Raw genomic sequence first — 23,378 nt, 5'->3', positions numbered from 1 at the left:
CCCTGCTCCTGAAGGGCGATCGAGCAGCAGCCGCCACTGGCATCCAGTAATGGCACTGGCCCCCCACTTGTACCTCCTGCTGATGCAAGCCCCAATCACTCCATACCATCAGCGGGTGTGAGCAGAGCTGGTGCCATCAGTGCATGGGAGCGGCGGTAGCAGGAGCAGGGCTGCTGGCAGACAGGGGACTGTGGTGTGGCAGGAGGGGCAGAGCAGGGTGCGTAGGATGGGCTAAGACTTGCTCCTGTGTCCTCCATAGCCTCGCAGCCCACAGTTTCTTTCAAGGTGCGTGAATTCGTGCACTGGGCCCCTAATCAAGTTATACTACAAACCCACTGTGCTCAAAACAGCCTGGTACTGGCACATCAGCAGGCATAAAGATCAATGGAACAGAACAGAGAACGCTGAAATCAACCCAAGACATCATGCTCAATTAATATTTGATAAAAGGAGGCAAGAGCATATACAATGGAGTATAGACAATCTCAGTGTATTTTTACAAGTGTAATAGAGATAACCCAACCTTACAACTCTTAGCAAGCTGGAGAAAAGGCAGAGGGAGAGTAGAGATATCAGGCCTCCACAGCTTGTTCCCAGGACTTGAGCAACCCCTGGGCTTCTGGCATTAGTGTAAAAGTACATTTTCCCCCTTTACAAGGGGAGAGTGGTCCCTGCCTCTTCAGCAGCCTGCTTAAGGGCATCTCTGCAGTTCTGAACCTCCAGGAGGAGGACTTACATGATTTAAGGAGGATTTAAGGATTACTTAAAAGATTTATTTTCCCATATTTTTCTTTCTGAGTAGAATCCTTATGATGTTACAACATGAATGCTTGCACATAAGAAATCTTATTCCTAATAACCAGACCTTTGGCTAAACAATTCTAAGTAGTTATTGACTTAAATTGACCAGTTAGCTAAAATACAACCTAATGGACCAAGACCAAGCTGCTTGTTTCAAAACAGAAGAAAAAAAAAATCTAAAGCAAAGAAGTTAAAACAAATGAGTTACAAAACAGAATGATAAAAGAAAATCACTAAAAGATAAGAAAACAAAGAGCGATTTTAACCAAAGTTTCATTTCAGACAGAGGAGAGCTTTCAGACAGAAACTGATTTCCTCCCATGGAGGAACTTGGACTAAAGTCAAAGAGTCTTATCCCCTGCCAAAACGGTACTGCAGATGACTTGTTGCAGAGTCCCAGATGGCAAAAAGCCCAGAAAGCAGTGATAGAGGACTCCCAGCGTGCACACCAGTTTGACTTACCCAGTCAGACTTGGAGTCCATCCACTCCCCCAGAGAAGTGTTTCCTTTCACCCACTAAACGTTTCAGGTGGTGGATGCCTTGAAATGAAGAGTAGGGAGAGACCCGGAGAGAAAAAAACTCTCAGCAGTTGCTGGAAAGTTCCTATAATCACTGCCACGGAGTCAACCTACCACAAACAGCTAGGACCCCTAGCTAAGTGAGACATGCCCCTATTTTAAACAAATAAACTGAGCAATAAAGACACATCAAACAATAACTAACAAAAAACACTCTTCTATACAATATTTACAGGTGTGCACAACAGACAGATATGAGTATTATGGCTCACATAATGCTGGTTTTCTGTATAGCCACAGAATCAGACAGAATGCCCTGCGTTAGGAAGCCAACTGAAGCAGAGCAATATCTTGATCTGGAGCCGGTGTGGTTCAGAGACCAAGCAAAGATCATGGGGTATCTCTTGCAACCTGCAGCTGATCAGGCTCAACTCAGATGATAGGCAGCAGATGCTTTCTGTACCCATAAAAAGGAATGCTCAATTCAACTAAGTCAAACAACAGAGGGTTGCCAGAACCAAAAGTGTAACATGACAGGCAGCCAGCAGGATCTCAGGTATTTACCCTGAGAAAGGTCCTACTTTTCAGTCCTCCTGCAGTTGCTAAAATTGAAACCAAACACAAAATCAAGTCCGTCCCTGCCTATAACCATTGAGCCAATAAGCAGAGACAAGGTTGAGTCATTTATGAGTGTTTATTTCATATTGTCGGCAATATGGATTGAGCAGAAGGTATGACATCCTAAAAAAACTGCTCTTTGACATTTCATTTCAAACAACTGCTTATAAAAGTTTATTGGGTGGGGAAAAATCTAGAGTCAGTAAATTCCAAGAGTCTGCCTTCTTTCATTCTTCTTGTAACAATTAGCCCCAGAATGTTGCAAAGATTAGCAGGAACACTGTCTCCCTTCAGATTAGTTCTGTCCTTGACCTGGGCTCTGGGCTGCCTTATCTTCAGAGCCTATTCTCTTCTTGTAACACGTCCTTCAGTTTCCTAGAGTCTTTTAAGAAAATATCTTATTTATAGTAAGTAGCTATTAAACACCTGCGATTCTATTGCTACTACATGCCCCTCCCCTATCACGTCCATTTGTTTGTATCTTCTTCTATATATTTTCAATGTCCTATAATTTACCCAGCTTCCTGAAGTATTCAGCAGCACTTTTCTTCAAAATAAAGTAATGAATTAAGGATTCCCGCAAATGATCTTTTGTGGCATGAAATTCGACATTTTTAAAATATCTGTTTAAAAATATTTATGATGTTAACACCTTCAGAAAATTTGACATATGAAGTTTTGAAGCTTGTTGTCAATACATCAAAATAGTATACATATCAAATCGCATATATATCAACATATGTGTGACTCCATCTATTGAAAAAAATCTGCATTGTTAACCAGTACACCTAGTAGATACATGATAGATGATGATAGATAGATGGTAGAAAGATAGATAGATAGATAGATAGATAGATAGATAGATAGATAGATATGTTAGTGTTTATTCCATCCACCTTTTTTTTTTTCACTGAGCCCCCATACCAGTCTCACTTCTGACAGCTATAGGTCTGTTCTCTCTATGTTTCTGTTTTCTTTATTCTGTTGATTAGATTTCACATATAAGTGAAATTATATGGTATTGGTCTTTCTCTGACTAGCTTATTTTACTTTGCCCATTTTTAATTGGATTGTTTGGTTTTTATGGTGTTTACTTGTATAAGTACTTTATAATTTTGAATATTAACCCTTTATCAGATGTACCATTGGCAGATGTTTTCTCCCATTCAGTGTGTTGTATTTTCATTTTGTTGATGGTTTCCTTTGCTATGCAAAACTTTTTAGGTTGAAGTAGTCCCTTTGGTTTGTTTTTCTTTGTTTCCTTTGCTCGAGAAGATATATCAGAAAAATATAGTTATGAGATATGTCTGAGATATTATTTTATTATTTTTTATTTTACACCTTTTTATTAAATCTTTATTGTTGAAAGTATGACATATGTATCTCTTTTCCCCCACTGACCTCTTTTACCCACCTTCACTCCCTGCACAAGTTTTTCACCACCCTATTGTCCTTGTCCATGGAATCTCTATATATAAAAGGCTAAGTGGCCGTCAGACCATCTGACAGGTAACAATGGCATGCAATGACCAACAGGGGGAAGATGCATTGACCAGTAGTTAGGATGTGCACTGAACACCAGGGGGCAAATACTCAATGCAGGAGCTGCCAAGCTGCAGTGACTTAACAGCAGCGGTTCTCGGATGATGCACCGTGGAACCAGAGAGGAGGGAGCCTGATTCTGGGGTGCCTCACCCAAGAACTGCCCTCTTGTAATCTGGAACACCTTGGGAGATGTCGCAGAGCTGGTTTTGGCCCTATCCCCAAAGGCCAGGCCGAAGGATGCCTTTGAGCCATGGTACCACCCCATCTGTGGCTGGCCAAGGAGGGGTCATGGGAGGTTGGCTCCAGGGTGTGCCCAGACCGTCTTGACCAGTCCCACCATGACTGCTACCTTCTAATTAATGTCCTTTCAATGTGCACAAATACCTGCACTGGGCATTGGTATGCATATATGCATACAAGTTCTTTGGTTGAGCTCTTCCTACCAATACCCCACCCCCTCCTTCCCTCTAAGATTCAACAGTTTTTTCCATGCTTCTATGTCTCTGGATCTATTTTGTTCATCAGTATATTTTATTTATTAGATTCCATATATGAGTGACATCATGTGACACTTGCCTTTTACTGACTGGCTTATTTCACTTAGCATAATACACTCCAGGTCCATCCATGCTGTTGCAAATACTTTGAGATCCTTCTTTTAGTCATGGTGTATGATCTTGCTAATGTATTGCTGGATCAAATTTGCTAGAATTTTGTTGAAGATTTTAGCATCTATGGTCATCAGAGATATTGACCTGTTATTTTCTTTCTGTGTAGTATCTTTATCTGGTTTGGGGATTAGGGTACTACTGGCTACATAGAAAGATCTTGGAAGTGTTCCTTCCTCTTGATTTTTTTTAAAATAGTCTGAGGAGGATAGGTTTTAGTTCTTCTTTGAATGTTTGGTAAAACTCGCCTGTGAAGCCATCTGGTCCAGAGCTTTTGTTTGTTGGAAGTTTTTGGTTACTGCTTCAATTTCCTCCATAGTTATCAGCCTATTCAGATTTTTTTTATTCTTCCTGATTGAGTTTGAAAAGTCTTATTTTTCTAGAAATATGTACATTTTTTCTAGGTTGACCAGTTTGTTAGAATAGAATTGCTCATAGTATTTTCTTTACAATTTTTTGTATTTCTGTGGGGTCTATTGTTATTTCGCCTCTTTCATTTCTGATTTTATTTATTTGGGTGATCTCTCTTTGCTTCTTGGTGAGCCTAGCTAGAGGTTCATCAATCTTGTTTATCCTCCCAAAGAACCAGCTCTTGGTTTCATTGATCTTTTGTATTTTTTTTGGGGGGGGGGTGTGGGAGGGCGAGGGGCATCTATGTCATTTATCTCCACTCTGATCTTTATTATTTCCTTCCTTCTGCTCACTCTGGGCTTTTCTTGTTGCTTTCTTACTAATTCATCAAATTGTAGAGTTAGATGGTTTATTACCAGTGTTTCTTGTTTTCTGAGGTAGGACTGCATTGCTAAGAACTTCCCTCTTGGGACTGCTTTCACTATGTCCCATAGATTTGGGGTTGTTTTCATTGTCATTTGTTTCCAGGATTTTTTTTTACTACTTCTTTGATCTCTTTGGTAACCAAATAATTGTTTAATAGTATGCTATTTAACCTCCAAGAGTTTGAATTTTTGTGATTGTTTTTATTGTAGTTGATTTCTAATTTTATGCCATTTTGATATGAGAAGATGCTAGATATGATTTCAATCTTCTTGAATTTAGAGAGACTTTGCCCGTGTCCCAAAAAGTGGTCTATCTTTGAAAATGTCCCATGTGCACATGAGAAGAATGTATATTCTGTAGCTTTGGGATGGAATGTTCTGAAGATGTTCATTAAATCCATCTGACTTAGAGAGTCATTTAGGATTGCTGTTTCTTTACTAATTTTTTTTCTAGAGGGTTTATCCAGTGATGTTAATGAGTTATTAAATTTTCCTACTGTGATTGTATTGCTGTCAATATCTTTGCTGATATCTTTCAGAAGTTTTTTTTTGTTTTGTTTTGTTTTTGTTTTTTTAATGTATTTGGGTGTTCCTGCATTGGGTACATATATGTTTATCAGTTATATCTTCTTGTTCTATTGATCCCTTTAGAATTATGAAGTGGCCTGCCTTGTCTCTTGTTATGATCTTTACTTTGAGATCTATTTTGTCAGATATAAGTATAATTACCCCAGCTTTTTTTAAAATTTTAATTTGCCTGAAAGATATTTTTTAATCCCTTCACTTTCAGTCTGTGTGAGTCCTTTGTTCTGAGGTGGGTCTCTTGTAGACAGCATATATATGGGTCATGTTTTCTTATCCATTCAGTCACTTGATGTCTTTTGATTGGAGCATTTAATCCATTTACATTTAATGTTATTATTGATAAGTACTTGTTTGTAGACATTTCTATTCTTTATGCCTGTGTCTCTTCCTCTCTTTCTATTTCTTCTTTTTACAGCATTCCCTTTAGCATTTCTTCTATTGCTGGCTTGGTAGTGATAAACTACCTTCGTTTTTTTGTTTGTTTGTTTTGTTTTGTTTTTTGTTTATTTGGTTTTTGTCTGTAAAGCTACTGATTTCCCCTTCAATTTGAATTATAGCCTTGCTGGATTGAGTGTTCTTGGATTCAGTTCCTTGTTTTGCATCACTTTGTATACTTTATTTCATTCCCTTCTGGCCTGATGTGTTTCTGTTGAGAAATCATTTGATAATCTGATGGCAGTTCCTTTGTAGACAACTGTCTTTCTCTTGCAGCTTTCTCTCTTTGTCATTAACATTTGCCATTTTAATTATGATGCATCTTGGTGTGTGTCTTTTGGGGATCATCTAGTTTGCAACTCTCTGTGTTGTGTGACTTTTTTCTTCCCCTAATCAGGGAAGGTTTTTTTGTTTTGTTTTGTTTTGTTTTGTTTGTTTTGTGTGTGTGTGTGTGTGTGTGTGTGTGTGTGTCATTATTTCTTCAAATAGGTTCTCTAATCCTTGCTCCTCTTCTTGTCCTTCTGGCACTCCTATTATGTGTATGTTATTTTGTTTCATGTTGTCCCTAAGCTCTCCTCCTGCTTTCTAATTTTATTCCTCCAATTTCTGTTCAGATTGGACTTGTTTCTCTGCCCTACATTTTAACTCACAAATTTGGTCCCCCACTTCTCCTAGTCTGCTGTTGAAACCCTCCATTATATATTTTATTGTAGCTATATCATTCTTGATTTACCCTTGATTCTTACATAAATTGTTGATTTTCTTGTCCATCTGGTTAATGAACTGGATGACCATTACTGGTACACTGAATTCTTTTTCTGACATATTGCATCCCTCCATTTCATTTACTAGTAGTTCCTTTTCTGCCTATTCCTCCTTTTCTTTCCTTTGGGTGTTATTTCTTTGTCTCCCTATTTTTGCTATCACTAAAGGGTCTAGACGCCGAGTTGCATTGGAGTTGTGCCACTGTGGTGGGTCAGCAGGAGTGTTGCATGCACTGAGTCTCTGGAGAGAGTCTTGGAAGAGAGTCCAGACACAAGGACACATGGCCATAGGGGTCGGTGGGAATTCCATGTGTGCCAAGAGTCACAGTAGAGTTCACGGAGCTTGTGATGCTGCAGCAGATCAGCAGAAGGGGAACACACTTTGGGACTCACAGGAGCCTGAGGCCAGGAGGGCTGGATTCCTGGAGTACATGGGTCTGTAGCTGTGGTTAGCAGGTATTTGGCCTGAGTGACTAGAGTCCCAGCTTGTGTCTGAGGTTAGTCTGTGTGGTGGTAAGGCTGGGCTCCTAGTCATGGAAGCTATGCCATTCAAGATGGCATTGTTTCAGTGCCAGTGCCTGCTGCCCAGGAGTGCTTTCAGGGGTAGTGGATGCTCTCCATCTAAAAGAGCTTGGTCCACCAACCCCTGAAAGTGTTATAGGATCTAACTGTTCTTTACTCAGACACACACACACCACAGTTACACACAATACCCTTTCACTCACTCACTCACTCACTCAACTCACTCACTCACTCACACTCTCTCCCTCACTGCCTCCCACCATCTTAGGATCTGGGAAAATTAATTCTTATATGGCAAGTTTGTGAATGATTCTATATTTGTGTATATGTCCTCATGAAATTTAATAATTTCTCATTTCAGTCCATTTAAAAAAATGTTTATTCAATAAATGAATGAATGAATACAGTTCTACTTTCCAGCCTGATGTATTAGTCAAGATGGCCCAGGTTGTGCTATGAAAGCAAACAAATTCAAAATGTGATTGGTTAAAAAATCACAAAGGTTTATCTCTTGCCCATGCCATATATCCAACTGCACATCAGCAAGAGGACTTTTTTTATTATAGACATTTATGGATGCAGGCTGGCAGATTAGCCATCATCTCAAATATTGCTGATCATTATGCCAGAAAAAAAATATCTTGGAGAGTTTCACCACAGCAGGTAAGTGCTCTAGTTTAGAAAGTACCAACATCATTTCCTTTATCAAATCCTTGACTAGTCACATGGCCCCACTGAAGCACAAGGGATCCAGGAAGGAAAATCTACTGTGTGCCTGAAAGGGGCAAGAATCAAAAATACCTGGTGAATGGCATTAATAACCACTATACCTTGTTAACTGGGACTAATGCATTGCTTTTTTCTTTAGACTCTGAGCACCCTGAAGATATTGACAAGCAACATTTCTGGTATATACTACTGCATAGCTATGAACAAAGTTGGGATTGATGAGAGAAGCATACATTTCTATGTCTCAGGTAAATTCTAAATTGGAGTGGATAAAGCAGACATGGATGGTCTTCTATGATGTGATTAGAGATGCATGGAAAATATACCTTTTTTCCTCCAGCTCAACTCCAAGATTGCAAAGTTGAGTGAAAATATGTAGCATATTGCTCATTTTTTGAGGTTAAGGCAGAATTTGGCTGAAATGCTAATGTCCTGGAAGGAGCAACACAATAAATTAGTATAAAACATTAACACCTTAACAAGAATCTGATTGTTATAACTTTCTTTTGTTTTTATTTTAATTTATAATATTTCCAGCTCCCTAACATTTTCTTCTTTCAATGTCTGGTTAAAATTAGGTTGTAGTCAATAATTTAGGTGATGCGAATAAAACCTCAGGAATTGATATCTAATCTTGTGCAGAACTAAATTAATTTATTATAAATTTATTTTATTTACTTTTAAAATAAATTTATTGGGTGACATTAATTAATAATATTATATATTTTTGAGATTAAAATTCTATGATGCATCATCTTTATATTGCATTGCATGAACACCACCTAAAATCAAATCATCTTTTATCACCATATATTTCACCTCCTTTATCCTTTACTACCCCTTCAAATCCCTTCCCTCTGGTAACCAAAATACTATTGAGTGTGTCTATGAGTTTTTACTTATTTCTTTTGTTCATTTATTCCTTTTAGTTTCATATACCACATATGAGAGAAATCTTATGGTTCCTAACTTTTTATTTCTGACTTATTTTGCTTAGCATGATATTCTCAATATTCATCCATTTTTAATCATATTATTATTTTATTCCTTAAAGTATGATCCTTTAATCATTCTTTAAAACTGAAGGCATTATAATTTATTACAAACATTTTAAACGTTTGACACAATTAAATAATTTCTTAAGCCAATTCTTTTTTTATTACATTCTCATTGATTGTATAACCTTAAATAAGTTGCTTCAACCTTTGACTTGTTTTATCACATATATAATGGAAATAAGGATACCTACTTCAGAGCATTAGTGTATGAGGATTGAGATAGTATTTATGAAGTGGCTGACATATATTGTCTTCAATAAGTGGTAAATATTATGTATACATTCTCCAGTCATGAGCAATAATGAGAAAATGTATGTAACCTATATAGTGAAGTACTTTGGAGAGTTATAATAGGCAATCTGTATATATTTACATCTCTGTGCTATCCTCCTATCTTATTTTGCTCCCGAGGACATTAGAGGGAAATGACAGAGTGAGGCAAAGAAGAAATAATGTGACCAGATACCTGGTCAGTCCAAATGCTTCGTCAAACTTAGGTGGTGATAAGGTTGTTGAATAGGAAAGTGATTTCTGAAATAAACTCTCGACAGTTTTATAATTCTTGTTCACTAGTAAGTGTCATATAATAATTATCACTGTGTAGTTTATCCTAGAGGCAACTAAAGAAAAACAAGTGAAACTTCTGGAGTGAGGAGTAGTAAACAGAAGAACTGAGCTCTCTACTTTTTATTTTTATTTTTTTAGCTCTCTACTTTTTAAAGGCAATCCCACTCCTAAATTGTCTTTCTTGGCAGATAAGGCTGAGACAACAGAGAAAATTGTAGAATGTGCCATGGATTGTTAACCTTGATAAATCAAGTGTGAAGAATTATCACAAATAAGTAGTTTTGTTCCACTGAGAGCTTGTAAAACTTCTGGGAAGAAGTTGGAGAACTGACCATAATGGATAATTTATTGGCATAAATCGCTGCTGCTGTGGAGAGCTGCTGAGTTTTTAGTCACTCATGGTTTTCCTATAAGAGCTTTGAAGACATTCTGTAAATGTCAGATCAATGAGTTTGCCTTTCAAATTCTGGAGACTGATTGAGTCTAATAATAATAATAATAATAATAATAATAATAATAATAACAACAACAACAACAACATTGAGCACTAACCATAATAAAATAATAGCAGCCACAACTAACATTCATTGAGCATAGTGTCAGATATTGTGCTATGTGTTTTAAATGGTTTAATACAACTAATCCTCACCACAGTTAATAAAGCAGCTACTTATCATCATTTCATAGCTGATGTAACTGAAGTACAAATAAAATACAGCTGGAATATGGTGGGCCTGGGTGGCATGGCTGCAGAGTCTATGTTCTTAAGTACTTGCCTAATATTTGAGCTCACTAAAACACAAAGCCAACCTATACCATATAGAGACAATTGATACGATTTCTATAACAAAGACCACAGAGAGAGGAAAAGACCACAGGGGGGAACAAAAACTCTTCTAAGACTGGAACTATGAAGAAAAACTCCTTGATTGGTCAGGACAAAAGAGCTATTGGCTCTTCAGATATTTACGCCCTGATAGCCACCGCTGCCATAACTCTGGCCTTAGAGAGGTTCTGTGCTCTTGCCAATGCTCACATTCAAAGATGAAAAAAGGTAGTTTCCTTAATTCTCTGTAGCTCAGTTGGCTTAAAACTGAAATATTCAAAATTATTTTATTGAAAATTTTACAAAACTCAAGAAATATCACCTTCTAGGAGGGCATCATAGAGCTGTCCAATCTGGCTTATATTCAGCTTATGAATTACCACAGAGTTCCCGTTTTAGCTTACTCGGAGACAGTTTCTGTGTAGCTGATAATACTTTATACTTCTATTCCCAGAGGATAAGTTTAGGTTCTTACACTCCTTGAAGCCTAGGACAAAGGCCCTCTCTTCAGCTTTCTAGCTTATTTGAGTAGTTCTCTCTGTGTTTTTATTGAATACTTATATCCTAAATTATTACTCCTAAAAATAGCATCTTAACCATCCTAAGCATACATAGGCCTCATCAAGATGAACGTCTTAGAATTGCTTGGAATAGCAAGCCACAGTATAATGTTCACATAGAAGTACACATACCCAGAGAGTCATTTCTTCATAGTTCCTTACTAACATATAGGAATTATTAGGGATGATACATGTATGTAAGAATGAAACATTGAACATAATTCATTTACACTTTCAGAAAGCCCTCTGAGTAGAAACTTTTAGAATGTTCCACCCTAGAGAGAATGTAAAAGGAATGAAGTCACAATGACATTGTAAGAATGATTTATGTAAATCAGAGAAAAGAGGATCTTCTCTAGTTGACAATCTATAAATAACAGCATGTGTTCTGGGATTTGTTCTGAGATCAGTATTGTTGATCTGAAAACAGCATTCACAATTATACATAGTTTCCAAGCTTTCAGATAATACTAAGTATTTTGCGATAGTCAAAGCTGAGCCAAACAAGGAAACACTTCAGGATAATTTTAGGAGGCAGTGGGCCTTGGAACTAGAGACAGTACTTAGGCCAGAAAATGGGTGAGGCCAGTAAAAGGCAGTTTAAGTCCAAATCTTCCTGGCTTCTCTCTCCATCTTTCCTTCAAGTCATGTGCCTCTATCTTTAGTAGAAACAACATACTGGAAGACGGAATACTGGATTATGTCTCTTATTAGGCTTGTTTTGTTGAATATTTGGATCCTAAAATATTACTCCTGATAATAGTTACCTTAACCATCCTACACCTACAGAGACCTCATCAAGATGAACTTGTGTGAACATTATACTGTGGCTTGCTATACCAAGCAATTGGAGTCTGATTGGACAGAGATGCCCCCATCACACACACATAAGAATGAGTCATTGAGAATGGAAGCAGGAAAGTCAGCCTTTTCCTTATTTTTTCTGATTAGCAACTTCTCTCCTTTCAGGAGTTGTGTAATAGCTTTATGGGAAACAGCTAAAGTGAGCTGAAAAAGTTCAAAGATGGATGTACCAACAGTACAATAAGGGAATTAGTCCCCAAGGGAGATGGGATTGTTCAAGCAACTCACTCTACTCCTCAAACCCCATTATAAATTATGCATCAAATATTCCGAATTTAACTATAATTTTATCGCTCTAATTTCAGCTTCCTCTTCCACCTCCATTCTGTTCTCCATGGAAACAGCCTGGCAACTCACTTATCAAATACCCTTTTCTAGATTTATACATTGTTACATGCTCCAATACACTTGATTTTCCCTAAGCTACTCAGAAAAAAAGGCTGAAAGTCTTTGTTTATGCAGCAGACATCTTCATTACCATTAAATGCCCCATCCAATTTATTCTGTGGAGAGAGCAGAAGAATATGGTAATGTCAGGTTGTAAGGAAACATGAGTCCGAGCACATAGGCAAATTATGGATTAGAAATTAGAAAACTGGTGATATAGTCTTTGTTCCATTGCCAAGCCTTGTTGTGTGATCATGGTAAATTACATCCCTTCTCTGGGAATGTTTTTTTATCTATAGTATGACAGAAAAAAAAGAGATAAAAATATATAACTGCATTTCCATAACAATGATTTTGTTAAAAGTCTTAAGTCATAATGTGAGGAGTATAGGGAAAAAGAGGGAGATAAGAAAGGTGGGAGGTGTGGGAGATGAGGAAGAAATGAATCTCTATTCTTAGTGTTCCATACTCTGGATAAAAATCTTCCCTCTGTTACTTTGACATTTTATAAACTTCTTATTTATATAAATATTTTTGTCCATTCATTAGCACATTTCTGACAAGTTTACAGACACTTTAAAAAGGGTCTGTCATTTCAGATTATTTTGCTTCTCTCTTTTACCTAGCCCCACCTAGAGTCAGTTTGACTCTCCTGATAGCTTCAGAAGCAGAAACCAGAGGATACAGAAGTTTTAAACTAAACTAATCAAAGATAAAATACAAGGAAATTAAGACTATTATTATTATTATTATTATTATTATTATTATTATTATTTGCAAGTATAGAATGAGTCAGAAAAATCTGTTAACTTTCTGTCATTTTCTAAAATCACCTCAGCTGCCCAATTTAGGTGGCTGCATTAGCTGAAAAGAGCAATCTCAGATGTTCTCAGGGCTCTTCTACATGACAGTGACTTGGTTTTAAGAGAAATTTACCATCTATACAAGGAAGTATTCAGGACAGGGCATTCCCACCCAGATCCCAAACAGCCCAGAGCACAGTCTCAGCAAGGGATACTAGTGAAGATGTGGCTTTGCAAGCATAATTGCAGATAGTTCCTATCAGCTCTTTCCTCTGCTCCCATTGGTGAATAGAGACTGGGGCCATCACAGCTTTGTTTGAAACTGAACTTCTTTCTTGTCTAAAATTAATGACTATTCAAAGCTCACAAGCTTGAGCCCCAACATAACAGAAGGAATTTACTTTTGGCAAGTTGCTTCTTAGCATGAAAGACTACTGAGCAGAATAGGACCTTTCTAAGCAGACAGTATGAAAAAATAAATGGGTCATATTCAAAGCCTCTCTGCCACATCATATGTCCAAAAGCAGTGGAATGAAGTAGAATCAACCCCCTTCCAGTTGTTGCTCAAAATACAAATAAGACAACCTACCAGGATTCTCTGTCTGAGTCTAACAGTGGTGGTAGCATATGAGCTACTCATTGTTTCCAGATAAAACTAAACTGAGTCTTAAAAACACAGGCACCCAAAAGATAAAAAATATAGTATCTCAAAATGGAGTCTCCAAACTCTCCTTTACCTTAAAGCTAAGTTCTAATGGAATGACTGGGACTTCTCCCATTTATAACTCAAGTCCAATGAGGATTCTGATTTACAAGCAAAATAGTGTTTTTTGAATGGCTTTCTTCTGCCCCAACTAAGGGATAGATGGATAGATAGATAGATAGATAGATAGATAGATATTGAACATTTCATCATTAAAAAAAATCATTGCAACCAAAAGCACATATCTAATATTATATTTTTATTCACTGGGCTTTTTGTTGTTGAGAGCGTTAAAGATGTACCCTGTTTTTCCCCTTTTGATGCCCTCCACCAAGCTGTCACCCATCCCAGGCTTTCACCTATTATCTGTGTCTATAGGCTACATAAAAAGCTCTTTGATTAAACTCTTCCTGCCTCCTTCCCTCTCATCATCCTCAGATCTGTCAGTCTGTTTCATGCTTCCATGTCTATGGTCCTACTTTGTTCATCAGTTTATTTTGTTCATTATATTCCACATATACTGGTAAGTTAGATCATGTGATATCTGTCTTTCTCTGACTGGTTTATTTCACTTAACGTAATTATTATTATTATTAGTAGTAGTAGTAGTAGTATTTAAAAATCAGGGTTTGTAATTTTTTAAATATATTTTATTAATTTTTTACAGAGATGAAGGTAGAGTAATAGTTAGAAACATTGATGAGAGAGAAACATTGATCAGCTGCCTCCTGCACACCCCCTACTGGGGATGTGTCTGCAATCTAGGTACATGCCCTTGACCGAAATCGAATCTGGGACCTTTCAGTCTGCAGGCCGACGCTCTATCCACTGAGCCAAACCAGTTTTGGCAGGTTTGTAATTTTCATAGTGAAAAAATTGCAGGTTGAGACCTGTGGTTTTAAGGAGGAAATAGCTCATTTAAAGTGACTTAGCTGATCATTTGGGTTCAGCTGACCTTTGGCCCTGCCATGGCTTGTATCTGAGATGCAACAAAGCTAAAACAAACATAAGAAATCTGGAATTGAGATTTTCATACCTAAAGCCTCTTTGGAAAATCTCCAAAGGCTTTGACGTATATGAGTTCATTTCTTTTCCATTTGTCACAAAAATTAATAGCATTGTGGTTTCCAGCTAGATGTTTTTCCTTTAAATTTTTATTCATTTCTGATTACAAGATGCAGAGAAATAAAAAGGGGCAATTCTGGTGACTCCACAGCTGTTTGTGCAATTGTTAATACCTGTATAACACCAAGTTCATCCTGTTTCCAAGTGTCACCTCATATCCTAACAGCTGCACGGTATAGTATCTGATCATGTGGAAAGTTTAACCTTGTGTTTTCAGCTTACTTATAAACATTAAAATTGAACTAACTATTCTGTTGATTTCCTAGAGCTGTCAAGAGTATGTCACAGGCAAATTATGCTGTACAGCTGTTGGAGCCATTTACACTTTTTAAAAATGCCTTTCTTAAACAGCAGTAATTAAGGCCCCTTCTGTGTTCTTAGACTTCTAAGGTCAAAGGTGCCCTGGGGGTCCCTCAAATCCTAGGCCCATGATGCAGGAAGGGCAGACCATGCCAAGCATGAAGAATTAACAATTTTATTGGGCTCAGACCAGGAGTTCAGGAGTCTTGAGGATCCCTGTGTATCTGTTAATTTTTTTCTCCACATTCTTTTTGGCCTGTTTCCTAGCCTCGGGAGCTGCTTTTTCTTCCATTAATGGATCATGGCCTTCTCCTACCTCTTCTTCTCCAGAGTGGCTGTGACTGCCTGGTACTTCTAGCCAATTTCATGAGCCATGTGCCCTAGGTGGGCACAATTTCATGTAGGTTTCAGAGGCACAATCTTGAGAGCCACAGAAACCACCATTCACTATTTCTTGTCATAGGGTGACAGAATTCCATCGAACACTTTAAGGCAGTCCAAGGTGGCCTGGCCTAACTTGATTTTTTGAAGCACCATGCTTTGCAAGGTCTACCAAAAGATGCTGCTGGGGGCTTAGAAATGGTAAGGATAGCAGGATGGCTTGGTGTTCATCCTTTTATAGAAAAAGAGCTGGTACTTCAACTCGTTTCTGTGAAAATCACTGGAAATGTTGATGCCGTGCTTGGCCACAATTGCCTCCTGCTTGGCCACAATTGCCTCCAGATGGCCCAGGAGATGGCCTCGGACATCAACCATGAGGATCTGTCCCTCCACCACTCTTGGCAATCACCTGGGAAATGTACAAAAGTTATTTGGGATTCAAAAGATGCTCTGTGCTTCTAAGATGCTTCAGATGGAGAGTTTTCTAGACAGCTTTTGACTTTTCTGGAAGCAAAATGTATGGGAGGGTATTCCTAGAAAGTTAAGGGCCAGTGTCATAGAGTATAGAAAAGCTTTTGTTTATTGTCTCTTGTCAGTGTCCTAGAATAACCCATTGTCAGGATTCTAAAGATCCTGCTAGATCACCTGGTAAATACTTCTTCTCCCTTCTTCGAATGCTTTAATTGTAACCACATTTCTACCAAGAAGTCACTCAACTTCAGCTTGGGTGTCCCTGGTGATATAAAACTATTTCCCTACTTCCCAAAGAAACCTGTTTAACCTTAGAGCATCTCTATTAGAAAGCTTTCCCTTATAGTAAATTTGCTTCCATCCACACTCCTAAACTCATTGAAGTTGAAACAAAGACTGTCAGCTTGCTTGCTCTTCACAGTGACAGTCCTTCAAAGATCTGATGGGGAAAAAATCCAGGTTTTTAAATTTGAATTTTTTCATCTGGTCCCCATAAGTCATGGTTTCTAGGGTATACAACATATGAGAAAGCAAGTATTTTACTTGCATGAGACATTGGAGATATCTATATTAGGCTGGGATGGGGGAAAAAAGGCAGTGGCACATACCGTATTTTTCGGACCATAAGACGCACTTTTTTCCCCCAGAAGTGGGGGGGAAAAGTCCCTGTGTTCTATGGTCCAAATATAGCCTATATTGGTCCAAATATAGCCTACACATATACTTTAAAAAAAAAAGTTTTTTTACTTGCCCGGCTCTGTGTGGTCTCTGTGTGCTTGCCTGGCTCTAAAATGGTTCTAAATGCTGCTGTTTACTTTACAGGGTTGATTACATGTGTTTATGACTGTGATGTTGGGTTTTAATGCACATAAAATATTTTAGGACACTATTTGTTTCAGAATCTTTTTTTCTTCATTTCCCTTCTCTAAAAACTGGTGCGTCTTATGGTCCGGTGCGTCTTATGGTCCGAAAAATACGGTACTCTGAAATGTCAGACTTGAAGTCATAAATCCATATGGCCGTATAGGGCAAAGGGAAGAAAGAGGAAAGAGGATACTAAAGACTCAAATGTAACCAGCAATACCACCATAACTTCTTGTTAGGATCACTGGTCAGGTAAATTTCAGTAATGTAGATAACAGAGTAACCTACCTACTTGTGTATCCTCTAAAAATCTCTACATAACAAAATATCACAGATTGGATGGCTTAAACAATATGGATTTATTTCTTGTAGTTCTTGAGTCAGGGGAAGGCCAAGATTAATGTGCTGGACAATTTGGTTTCCTGGTGAGGGCTCTCTTTCTGGCTTGCAGATGTCTGCCTTCTCATTGTTTCTGCACATGGTAGATAAAAAGTTCTGGTATTTCTCCCTCTTATAAAACCACTAATCCCATCATAAGAGTTTCACCCTCATGACCTCATATAAATGTCAAATTACCTCTAAATAGTCTCATCTCCAAATAACATCACATTGGATTTTAAAACCTCAGCATATAAACTGGTGAAAGGTGGGCACAAAAATGTACTCTATAAGAATAAAGTATTTTATCCATCCCAGTACGCAGTTCTTTTTAAAATAAGACATTAATATCTTCAGAGGCTACAGCTGAAAAGCACCTTCATAACATGGAATTCAGGGCTTTGTCTTTATCTTTCAAGATTTCAGACATATATGAGAACTTTTGTCAGGAAACATGATTCAACCTGGTATGAAGCAAGGATGTTTACCTTTCTGAGAACTTCTGACCTTTTAGTGCCTGAATTTATAATAGTTTTAAGGCCAGTAATCATAGCTATATTAAACTCATTGCCCAAAAGTTACTCTACAGGATCCTCATCAATATATGTTGTCAACTGCATTACAAAAAGTTTATCATTAATCATAACATTTTAAAACATTTGTTAGTTGCGGAGTGTTCATAAAATGCTTTGTAATAACCAAGAAAGGATTCCTTACTTGAAGCAGTTTTATAATCTAAAGAGTCAAGACAAACTAATGACAGAGACAAGATGGATATATATGAAAAAGACTCAGGGACATTTATAAAAATAAAAATACATCATGTGATAGTTTGCGTCAAATTTATGAAATACAGTAAAATAATATTGTTTTCATACTCTCCATGAGGTATCCTCAAGCATCTTACAAATAAACTGATTGTAAAGAGAGACATGTGATTAATACCTCAAGGTATGTATATAATTTCAGATAGTATTAGCCCAAGAAAGGGAGGAGTCAATTTGGGCAGCACATAATAGCCAAAAGGGCTTTAAAACACACACACACACACACACACACACACAAACAGAACACTAATTGATGACTAATTATTTACAAAAACAAAGATGTTTGGGTTTGGTAATGGCATTTTAAGGGAAGAGGGTGGCATGAGCAAAAGTTATGCATATTGCAATTATCAGTCATTCATTATAGCAATATTTATTGGGCATCTGTGACATGATAAACACTATGCTAGATGTTAAGACTATGGCACTGACTAAAACTTATGTAGTTCTTTTTCTCATAGACTTTACATTGCAGTGATGGAAAGAAGCAGTAAACAAATGAACAAATAAATGAATAGACATTTTATACTTGTCATAAGTGCATAAGAGAGAGAATAGTGGGTGGACAGAGAAGAACTGTTTGCGGAGATAAATTTTTATTTGGCATTGGAAGATTAGCATAACCCAATGTGAAATATTTGTGGAGCATGTGGAACAATTAGGCAGGTCAAAACAGATGATTTCTGGAGAAGATAAATGATGGGGAAGAGTCTACTTTGAATAAGTGAGGTAGGAATATAAATTTTATTTGGAGGCAATGGGAAGTAATTGAAAGCTTTGGATGGTGGTTTTGATCAAAATTATGGAGGATGAATGAGGTGGTCTGGGGAGACTGTTTGGTGTATAGTGAAATTGGAGGAGAAAAAACCAATTAGGAAAGCATTTAATTATTCAGGAATGAGGTAATGACTGCCCAGAATGGGATAGCTACATAGGAGAGATAGAAAGGATGGGTGAGGAAAAGTTATGTCAAAGGAACAATTGATAGGATTTGGCAAGTGATGGAAAGTGAGATGTAGAAGGTGAGGGGGAGAGAAGGATCAAAGATAACAGTGAGGTTTTTATTCTTGGTTATAGGAAACAGGTCTCTTCAACCACAGAAAAATTTGAAGGAAGGATTGATCTGAGGGGAGAGGGCCAATTATTCCATGCTCAGCAGTCATTTACACATGACTAAATAAATGGGCATTCTGCATCAACAATTTGATGCTAGTGTTCAGGGATATGAAGGTTCACTACTGAGTGGATTAGATAACAGGAGCCCAGAATTTGAAAACTGTCAGCTCAACTGTTAGCCATATTTTTCAATCAAGAACATCACTGCTCTAATTGATTAAAACCTAGACTTCACCAAGTTTATCGAAGTGACATGGGTTTAAAAAAATAGGTTTTAAGTGTAAAATTCTATAATACAACATATATACTGTATTGTGTGTTCAACACCCATAGCCTACTTTCTTTCCATCACCATTTATTCCTTCTTTACCCTCGTCTACCTCCCCTACCCCCAAAATATATTTTAAAAAAACCAACACTGAACCTAGAGATATTAGATAAAAGGAATTAAGAAATTATTTCTTTTAACCTGGCTGGTATTGCCCAGTGGTTTAGCATAGACTTATGAACCAGGAGGTCATAGTTTGATTCCTGGTCAGGGCACATACCTGGGTTGCAGGCTCTATCCCCAGTACAGGGAATGCAGGAGGCAACTGATCAATGATTCTCTCTCATTGACGTTTCTATCTCTCTCCCCCTCTCCCTTCCTCTCTGAAATCAATAAAATATATATTTACAAAAATTATCTGTGTTTATAACAACATTCTGTGAACCATGATACAAAATATTAATATAGTTTTTTTTTTTAAATAGATTTTATCAATATAAATATTGGTAGAGAAAACATTGAGCAATTCTTGGGGTGCTTAAAGCAAGTATCCACACAAAAAAAACAAAATGATAATACAATGGCATGGCAAGTAGAAAATTTTAATCATTTAATTCTAATTACAAAGCTTTGACTGAAAGAATACTTTCTATCATTCCTGACCCCAAAAGTCATGCCCCCCCCCCCAAAAAAAAACCTAATGGATTAAAATCTCTAGGCTTGAATCAGGACAACTGGTTGCTCTTATCTAACAACTATTCTCCCCAGGCTATTTGTAGTCATTTCTATTTAAAATAAAGTGTATGCAAATGTGTGTGTGTGTGTGTGTGTGTGTGTGTGTGTGTGTGTGTAATGTTCAGATATGAAAATTATTGTATCTTTTGGGGATAGGAACATTGGTATAGTAGTCAATTATTTATTTATAATTTATATCAATCCTATTTGCAAAAAGGATTAAAAGTGTTTTTGCATGCTATATTTCAAGTAAAAATCTGGATATCCAGAGTTTCATTTTAACAAAGCTGTCTATTTTATTTCCTAATCACATCTGTGATAAACTATTCAGTGCTTAAAATTGTTGCACTACCCTTTTTTCTAGAGGGAGTTTGCATTTAAGTACTATTTTCCTTTTAAAATCATGTTTTAATTCAATAAAAAGAATCTGGTATAAATTCCAAAATAAGAACTTACCTGTGGAGTGGCAGCATGAAATTGCAAAAATGAAAACTCACATCAGTAGACCTGGTGCCTCAATCTTGTTTCTGCCATTTATTTGGATTTATGTTCTATTTTAATCTATGAAATTAGGCTGGTGATATTATTTGTCTCAGACTTGTTTTTAAAGTTAACATGAGGGAATTGCTTTGAAGGTTTGTAAGTTGAACCATATATATGTTAGACATCCATATTGACAGATTCTCAGACTCTGTTATACTCTGGTGATAATACTGGAATGATCCTGAAAACTCAAGGTAATTGGGTCTTTACTATTGGACATTTGTCCTTAATGGAATATATTTTATTTCTGCATCTTGGCTTTCAGGAAAAAGAACAAAGTGTGTTGCTGTATGTCAGTTTATCTGGCCTTGTCATATTCACAGTGACATTTCTTTACCCTCACAGATGTGACTGACTTCATGGAGGCAGAACCCCTGGTCTCAACAATTGAAGGCTATGATGCTCAGCTCAAATGCAAAGCAGCTAAATATATCTACACTCATCTTGCTTGGTTCAACCCCCTTGGAGAGAAGATTCCTGTTATATACACAGAAAGCTTAAAAAATAACTACTCCATCTCATTGACACTGGTGATTAAGAATGTGACCAAGAAGGATAAAGGGCAGTATAAATGCAAGGCTTGGACTCAGAGGAACATCACCAAGATAATGCAACATAATACTCAGCTCTTAATTAGAGGTAGAATTGGAGGCACTTTCCCAACACTTTTTAGCATTTAAGACAACTACTGTGTGGGATGTTGAACCAGGATAGGGCTTTTACTAACTTCTGTCTTACTTATAGGCTGGACCAGTCAATCTTTTGTTTCCTGAGGTCTCTTGAAGACATTTCAAGGAAAGGGTCTTGTATATTCTGTATAAAACAGATGATAGAAAAATTTGGGAATGGAATTTTTGGTCCATCTAACACCAAAACTCTTCAGCAGCCACTTTTATTGCTTGCAGTGGCTAAATATGACATTGAAGAATACAAAATGTAAACCATCACACACTTTACCATTACAGTAGATTTTATCCCCATCTATCCTCTCTTTTATTTCATAAGGTAACATTTAACCATCCATTGTCTGATTAAACATGAGGGGTAAAACAGAGATTAAGTGATTTATATGTGGTATCCTTCCTCAAAAATATTGCCTTTTTACTGTTTTCTATAGAAAAAGTTGCTCCATTCATTATTGAGAATCTTACCAATATTGAGGTTAACAGCAGTGAGAAGATTTTGCTGGATTGCAAAGTGAGTGGAACACCACAGCCTAACATCCACTGGTTGAAAAATGGGGTTCCTATTATTCCTGCTTCAGGTGAGTCTGAAGATCTTGTGTAGTTGTTTCTAATCAAGAGGGCTTGAGTTGGTGCAGCTCCTTTGAGATTACTTGACTTTGAAACTGTCCCATGATTGACTTAATAAGATAGGGGCTCAACATATTCTAAGATTTGGCTTCAGTGCAAACACTTCAGAAATAATAGGGGATGTTGTTGATACAGGGATCTTCTTTGAAAACAACAACCTTATTATTGAGCGAGCCAAAAAAGAAGATGAGGGCTTCTATCTGTGCAAAGCGACCAATGAGTTGGGGGAAGTCAGCACAGCAGCTGTTATCACTGTGGAAGGTAAGTTGGAAATTCCTGGCTATCTTGATAATCAGTAATGGAACCCCAAAAATAAAAAAAAACGCATTTAGTGATGGGGGCACAGTGCAGAGAGACAATGGAGAAGGCAAACATGTATATACAGTTAGTATATCCACTTTCAATGAGAAGGTATGTGGAGTAGCATGATTTGGAAAACCTGAGTTCAGAACCCCATACTTGTTGTGAACTTGATGGGATCTTAAGTAAGCCTTTCTGGGTCTCAGATTTCTCATTTCTAAAATGATAATAACACCAGCTGTGGTCTATTTTTTAGAGGTGATACAAATAAAGGCCAAGATATGGGAATGTTTTACAAAATAAAACGTATCAAATGGCATTATTTCCCTTTTGTTGGTTGGAAAATATTTGATGGCATTTGGAAATATAAAAAATAAAAAGTTGACCACTTTTATTTGTGAATATGAAGCCCAAAGAAAGTAAGATACTTGCTAAAGCTTGTGGCAAGGTGCTTTATTCCAATGTCCTATGCCATTATAATGACTATTTAATTGTTAAAGGAAAAGTTGTATCTGTTCAAAGAAATGCTATGGGTTGGGCTAACCATCTTGGTATCTCTAAAGCCTTTTGCACATTCTGCTAGATATACTCTTCTAGGTCATATCAGGCAAATCATATTAGCTGATTTAACAATCTGGCCTCACATTGGTCTGAGATAATCCACAGAATTAACAAAACAAAACAAAAAGGGAAACTGGTAATAATAAGATAGATAAAATAAGTAATACACTACACTGTGCTATTTTCACTTCTCATTATCTCATTTAATATTCTGAATAACTCTATGTGGCAGGTATTTTATTATTATTCCAATTTTTATTTTTAATTTTTTTTCTTTATTGTTGAAAGTATTACAGATATCCCCTTTTCTTCCCTATTGATCCCCACTACCCCACTCCATCTCCTCCTCAGGACTTCCCTGAGCTATGCATATATGCATATAAGTTAATTAGTTAATCTCTGAAATCTGGCTCTACCATTTAACAGCTGCATGACCTTGAGGAAATTACTAACCTTTCCGTGCCTC

At 37.1% G+C, this 23,378-nt stretch overlaps 1 protein-coding gene and 1 pseudogene across 2 annotated transcripts in view; one reads left to right on the top strand and one right to left on the bottom strand.

The window, feature by feature from the left end:
* Positions 1–23,378, top strand: part of LOC118719986 (vascular endothelial growth factor receptor kdr-like) — a 241,998-nt gene that overhangs the window by 123,151 nt on the left and 95,469 nt on the right. For both annotated transcript variants that reach the window (XM_036439878.2, XM_036439879.2), the window contains exons 13-16: positions 8,102–8,210; positions 21,084–21,377; positions 21,856–22,002; positions 22,187–22,312. In XM_036439878.2, coding sequence (XP_036295771.1) covers positions 8,102–8,210; positions 21,084–21,377; positions 21,856–22,002; positions 22,187–22,312 — 676 coding nt within the window. The remainder of the gene's footprint in view (positions 1–8,101; positions 8,211–21,083; positions 21,378–21,855; positions 22,003–22,186; positions 22,313–23,378) is intronic.
* LOC118720135 lies at positions 15,340–16,231 on the bottom strand (annotated as a pseudogene).

The sequence above is a fragment of the Pipistrellus kuhlii genome, unplaced genomic scaffold (assembly GCF_014108245.1).
Source record: "Pipistrellus kuhlii isolate mPipKuh1 unplaced genomic scaffold, mPipKuh1.p scaffold_m20_p_16, whole genome shotgun sequence".
Lineage (NCBI taxonomy): Eukaryota > Metazoa > Chordata > Mammalia > Chiroptera > Vespertilionidae > Pipistrellus > Pipistrellus kuhlii.
Note: the sequence above shows the minus strand (reverse complement) of the source record. Positions and strands in the feature narration are given on the sequence as shown.